The following is a 6284-nucleotide window of genomic DNA, read 5'->3' as shown; positions in this document are numbered from 1 at the left end:
TATTTTAAGAGGATATTAAGCTGGAGCACAGCAACACTGGGACACAGATACACATCTATTTAAATGTACACATTTTGACATGGTAGTGACTTGTCAATCACAAGAAAGGCCTAAAGCATACTCTGCTTTACCATGTCTTTGAAAATGACAATTCAGACCATGAAGTTATTGGGAAAGTGTTTACTAAAGTTATAAATCAAGAAAAGTAAGGAAATATTTTCAGACTTATACAGTTATATCGCCCCCTGCTGGTCATTAGAAGAATGCGGGTTGAAGGCTCATCTGCATTGGCTTCACTTTTTAGACCTAGAGGGACCTAGAGTGTTGTGTTCATGTGAAACTTGTAACAGTCATGACGCAACTTGAAGCAAAGCATGAGTCAATCTCTGCTGTCCAGATTATGAGGCTCTAACATTGGTGCCTTCCAAGCCAAAAAAACCTTGTAAGATCTCCCCTGGACTTACAGATCCCCAGGACAGGACATGGTCTTAATAATTCAACTGAAGTGTGCTTTTTACTTCCCTGTGGAGCAAACTTCCATGTTTCATCAGTATGCTTTCATCAGGGAGTAAAACATGAGATTTTCACAGTGAGTATGAATCAAACAGACAGCAGCTTTTGAAATATTTCAGCAGGAAAGATGCCCTCTGGTTAAAGACCCTTTTTTTAATACTACTTCTTGCTGTTGCTGCTTGCTGAGAGGTTGATGCAAGTTGTAGATGATCGTGTACCCCTTTTACAGCTTTTTATTTTTCAGTTTAAGAATCTGAACACACTCCGATAGCTGTATTGCAAAATCCTATAAACTGACAATCTTCTATAAGCTACGAACACATTTGGCCGTTCCAGTTATTCTGTGCAACAGCAAATGACCCTTGTCCTATTGCAGTATCTTGCACCTCGTGTCCAGCTATGTATAGGTTTTCCTCAGTCCAGACAGGCCCTCCATTTTGGATCAGGGCCCTATGGAGGAAAGGCTGCTGGTAGAAGGAGGAAGGTGTTCTCTGTGGCCTGTCATTGCCCTGGTCCTTTGCTTTCATATCAGGGAAACAGTGGACACATATGCAGGTCTCAGTGGGGCTAGAGTCATGTGATGGCTCACGATCAGTGGTGCCGTTGGAATTTGTTAGAAAATCTGTGGAAGGACAGAGAGGATAGTGTCCACATGTTGGAGAAAAATATATAAAGTACAAGGCAAGTTGCACATACAAAACGTACCATTCTGCCCCAGCCCGCCAACTTCCTGGCCTGGCTGGACCAAATTCGTCATGTTGTGGTCAGCCTCCTCGGGTCCTGAGTCGGAGTTTTTGGCCCTTGCCATCCTCAGTAAGACTGCCATGGCTAGAGACAAGCTAGAGAACAGCAGCACAATGCACAGGGCCATTAAGGAGTAGAGAACGATAGTGGAGTCTTCCAGGGCTGTCGGCACTGAGATCCCTCCGGAATTCTGCATGTGTGAGGTAACTTGAACCAGGAGCTTTTTGGTGGTCACAGGAGGTGTCAGGAGCTTTTTAGTAGTCACGGGAGGTGTCAGGAGCCTTTTGGTGGTCACAGGAGGTGTCAGGAGCTTTTTAGTGTTCCCGGGAGGTGTCAAAGCCAGAGGGATAGATGGGGTGAAAATCTCTGGAAGACATCAAGACATGAAAGCAAGTATTTTTATTCCGTTGGTAATCGTAGCCTTGACTCCTAGGCCTCCAGCTACCACCAGCTCAAACTACACATGCTCTAATGGACCTGCACTTAAATGGATCTGCACTTATATAGCGCTTTTCTAGTTGCTTTGCGACCACTCAAAGCGCTTTACACTACAGACTGCGCTCATTCACCCTTTCACACACACATTCATACTGGTGGCAGAGGCTACCCTAAACGGTCCCACCATTGGGAATTAATTCACACACACCGATGAACGCAGCATCGGGAGCAATTTTTGGTTCAGTATCTTGCTCAAGGATACTTCGACATGTAGGCTGCGATGGTCAGGGATCAAACCACCAACCCTTTGGTTGGGGGCCAACCAACTCTACCAACTGAGCCCTTTACAGCACCTGGTATTCCCAGACGGTGTCCCATCCAAGTACTGACCAGGCCCTACCCTGAACACTAAGATACAACCATCTGTCGCAGCACAGAAGTAAGAATCTTCTATGAATGCAGGCGGAACACCATTCAGCCTTGGGTTGGGCCAATGGACGATGCCTTAACGGCATCATCAACTGTTTTGTCGTGGTGCGAAAAATTCTGATTTATCAATAATGTGCAGATAGATTTTGCAAGTGCAACTGAAGGTTGACACTAGGGCTGTCACTTTCTCCCAGAAGAAATTTTGAACTTTGTTGTTGAAGTGTTGAAGAGAGAGGGAGAGAGAGGGATCTACTGGTATAACTATGAGTGCACTCATTTCCTGCAGAAGGCGATCACGATTGTTTTGTGCCCATATGATTTGATCAGTTTGGATGACTGAGGAAAAACTGGTTCCACAGCGGCAACAAGTCTTTGCTGGTCTTGACGCTTACGTCAGGGACTGGAGGTGGGGTTATTTGACCAATAAGACCAACTCTGCTCTTGAGAGAGACCAACTTACGTTAGCATTAGTGGGCTAGCGTGGAGCGTGTCTATGTTCCCCGGGTCCTATGTTCCCCTCTTTGTATGAGACTGGGGAACATAGGACCCTTTTTCCCTGCTTTTCCCAAAAGGGAAAAGGGTCTGTTACTTTTTCCACCATTACTGCCAAATTCCATGGCAAATAGGCCATTATTATTAACCCTAACCCTAAAACTAACCGGGGAGCATAGGACCCTTTTTTTAGAAGAAGGGTCCTATGCTCCCCAGTATGTATTGCTACACAGGAACATAGGACCCTTTTTGGGGAAAAATAGGGAACATAAGACCTTTTTTCTAAAAAAAAGGGTCCTATGTAACCAGAGTGGGGAACATAGGTCCCAGGGAAAATAGGGATGACCCCGGCTAGGGTGAGCTTACAACAAAGTCCAAGTTCAGTGTTGAATGTATTCAGCGTCCATAGTGATCAAAATGAGCAGCACAGTTGTGTGTTGTAGAGACATGTTCTGCTGTTGTTATTATACCTGCCGAGAGGACGGAGACATATACAGACGCTAACAGTGATGTAATGACGTGGCTCTAGAGCCTGTGGAGAAGCAAACAGGTTCAGAGCTATGAACTATGAACCAGCACTCGCACCGGCTCCAAACCCCCGGCCCTGAAACTTTGGTCGAAAAGGTGTAATAGTCCCAACCGCAATCCAAGTGCTCATCATTCAGTCAAGCAGCACATCAGAAAAAGAGCACACAGGAAGAATATTTCCTTAATGTTAATTAATATTCAGATGTATTTGTGATATGTTACAGTGAAACCAAGTCCATGTGAAGCCCCACCACCACTAACGATATCACCGTCCATTGTTGTGTTTCACTGTCGACATTGGCATATGCCAATCATAATTCAGCCCCATATTGTAGTTATAGTTGATGGATTTAGGGGGGGTCATCCCTATGTTCCCCAGGTCCTATATATATGGGAACATCCCTATGTTCCCCACTGTTGCGGGGTTAGGGCCACCCCTTTCTTCATCTAGGCCTATTTGCATATGCGCTTCAAACAGCCCGTAGGCCTATTTGCCATGGAATTTGGCAGTGATGGTGGAAAAAGTAACAGACCAGGGAACATAGGACCCTTTTTGGGAAAAGAGGGGAAAAAGGGTCCTATGTTCCCCAGTCTCATACAAAGAGGAGAACATAGGACCCGGGGAACATAGACACGCTCCCAATTAAGGTAAGCTTGTAAGCTAGCTGCTAATTTTCCCAAAAAGGCCACTGCAAATTGAGTTCTCTCTTTACCATTAAACTTTTAGTCAACCCTGAAATCTTTGTCCCATGAGGTCCAACTCAAAAGAACATTTATGCCTCCAGAAAACGGAGAGAAAAGAAAGTCACTGAATAATTAAAGCTGTAATGCAGGCCAGCAGGGTCAGTACTCACTCTGGCAGTGCTGGGAGCAGTCTGCTGGATGCCTGCCACAAACATCAGCACACCTCACACATCTCTTCAGCAGCACATCAAAGTAGTGGCCTGGGCGTGCCTTACAAGCTGCAGACTCTAAGGCAAGAGGACACATATTGTTAATTCTTACACAATGTACTTCTGTTCTGTCTGTCTAGTATTATAGTAATTGTTGGACTAATATCTGAAGGGTATGGGCTGAAATATGTGCCACCAGAAACTGATTTTTGAATTATTTACATTTGAATTTGAATTGCTTAACTTGAATAATTGCATTAAAAAAACATAATTTGAATCACATAATTTGACTTTGTATTGTTCAATTTGAATCACTGCATTGAAAAACTGAATCTGAATTGTAATTTGAAATTTAATTTATTAGTTTAGTACTGAACATTCAATTCTCACAATTCAAATTCAGTTTGCAAAATTCAATTTAATTTTTCGGCCAATCAGCACCTCCGTTTTCTTTTGTAACATTTGTTGCCACCTGGTTGCCACTCGCCAAGAAACGGAGGAAGAAGTTAGACTGGCTTGACCAATGGATGAGGCTGGAACGGAACGGAAGTGCTGATTGGCCAAAGAGGCGCCATGGCAACCGGTTGGTAACAAATGTTACCAAAATAAACGGAAGTGCTGATTGGCCAAAGAGGCGCCATGGCAACCGGGTGGTAACAAATGTTACCAACATAAACGGAAGTGCTGATTGGCCAAAGAGGCGCCATGGCAACCGGGTGGTAACAAATGTTACCAACATAAACGGAAGTGCTTATTGGCCAAAGAGGCGCCATGGCAACCGGGTGGTAACAAATGTTACCAAAATAAACGGAAGTGCTGATTGGCCAAAGAGGCGCCATGGCAACCGGGTGGTAACAAATGTTACCAAAATAAATGGAAGTGCTGATTGGCCAAAGAGGCGCCATGGCAACCGGGTGGTAACAAATGTTACCAACATAAACGGAAGTGCTGATTGGCCAAAGAGGCGCCATGGCAACCGGGTGGTAACAAATGTTACCAAAACAAACAGAGGTGGTGATTGGTCAAAGAGGCGCTCTGTGTATCTTCGTCGCAGAAAATTGAAATTGAATTTTCCGAATGCAATGATTCAAATTGAACAATACAAATTGAAAATGATGTGATTCAAATTCAGTTTTTAATGCAATTATTCAAGTTAAGCAATTCAAATTTAAATATAAATAATTCAAATTCAGTTTCTGGTTGCACATATTTCAGCCCATAGAAGGGGCCCCCAGAGGCCCTGGTTCTGCAAAAAGTCACATGAAATACACATATCGACCAGGAAGATTCAGATTGACCACAAAGAGACACAAAATGACCAAAAAAAGACTGCAAAGAGACACGCTTTTTAGAAAAAAACAACCTAAAAAAATACACAAGCTATTTTCAAGCAGCATCCTCATATTTTTATGTATGATGTGCCTATGTCGACTCTGCTGTTTTACTTAATGCACAATCCTCCCCTTGTTATGTTATGTTATGTTTATGTTTATGTTTATGTTTATGTTATGTTGTATGTTCTTGTGCCCACTGGCACTTATGTGTATGTTATTAAGAAAAAACGAATAAAAAGTCAATTAAAAAAAAAAAAATAAAATACACAAAACAGTCAGAACAACCATGAATGTATAAGTACTCCTGCACCTCTGGACAAATGTGTGTTTGTGTGTTTACTCACCACAGTAACTGGAGCATCTGGAGATCACAGGTTGATGCTTACACACCGTATGACAGCCAAAACATTGTTGAAGCAAAGCGTCCCAGTACTGACCAGAGTGGCAGCTTCGACCCATCAGTCCTGATGAGCCTTAACTGACAACACAACCACCACACAGGGACATATGGAAGAATAAGTCACATCACTTCCCATACATTTTTTGCAAACCTTTTCTATGACTTTTAACCCTTTGATGCACAACATGGGTCAAAAATGACCCGCATTCATTTCACATGATATAGTCTAGATGGAATTGTCCAAAAAGTGAAAGTGGAATGGTTCCCAAGCGAAATTTTGAGTTTTTGACCTTCTCATTTGCATATCAATATGGCAGCCAAATTGCCCATCTTGCTCAGCCGTTGGACCATTTTCCACAAGTTTTTTTGTAAGTAGGCAATCAAAGGTGAGGAAATTAAGTTTCTGGATCTATAGTCTAGGGTAAGAGCAAGAATATAGTGGAGGCTCAGTGTCTTTTTTATGTATATTTATATATATGCAAAATACCAACTTTTAAGGTGAAATTAAGCATT

At 42.9% G+C, this 6284-nt stretch overlaps 1 protein-coding gene across 1 annotated transcript; it reads right to left on the bottom strand.

Moving 5' to 3' along the window:
* Window positions 1–565: 565 nt before the first annotated feature.
* Window positions 566–6006, bottom strand: LOC131959437 (tumor necrosis factor receptor superfamily member 13B). Its single transcript, XM_059324636.1, has 4 exons — window positions 5716–6006; window positions 3998–4115; window positions 1219–1502; window positions 566–1135 (listed from the first exon to the last, which is right to left on the bottom strand). Exons 1-4 carry the CDS (start codon window positions 5828–5830, stop codon window positions 825–827), a joined length of 828 nt encoding a protein of 275 aa, XP_059180619.1. The 5' UTR covers window positions 5831–6006; the 3' UTR covers window positions 566–824.
* Between the last annotated feature and the right edge of the window lie 278 nt (window positions 6007–6284).

Source organism: Centropristis striata, chromosome 21 (genome assembly GCF_030273125.1).
Source record: "Centropristis striata isolate RG_2023a ecotype Rhode Island chromosome 21, C.striata_1.0, whole genome shotgun sequence".
Taxonomy (NCBI): domain Eukaryota; kingdom Metazoa; phylum Chordata; class Actinopteri; order Perciformes; family Serranidae; genus Centropristis; species Centropristis striata.
This window is presented reverse-complemented; position numbering and strand designations above follow the sequence as displayed.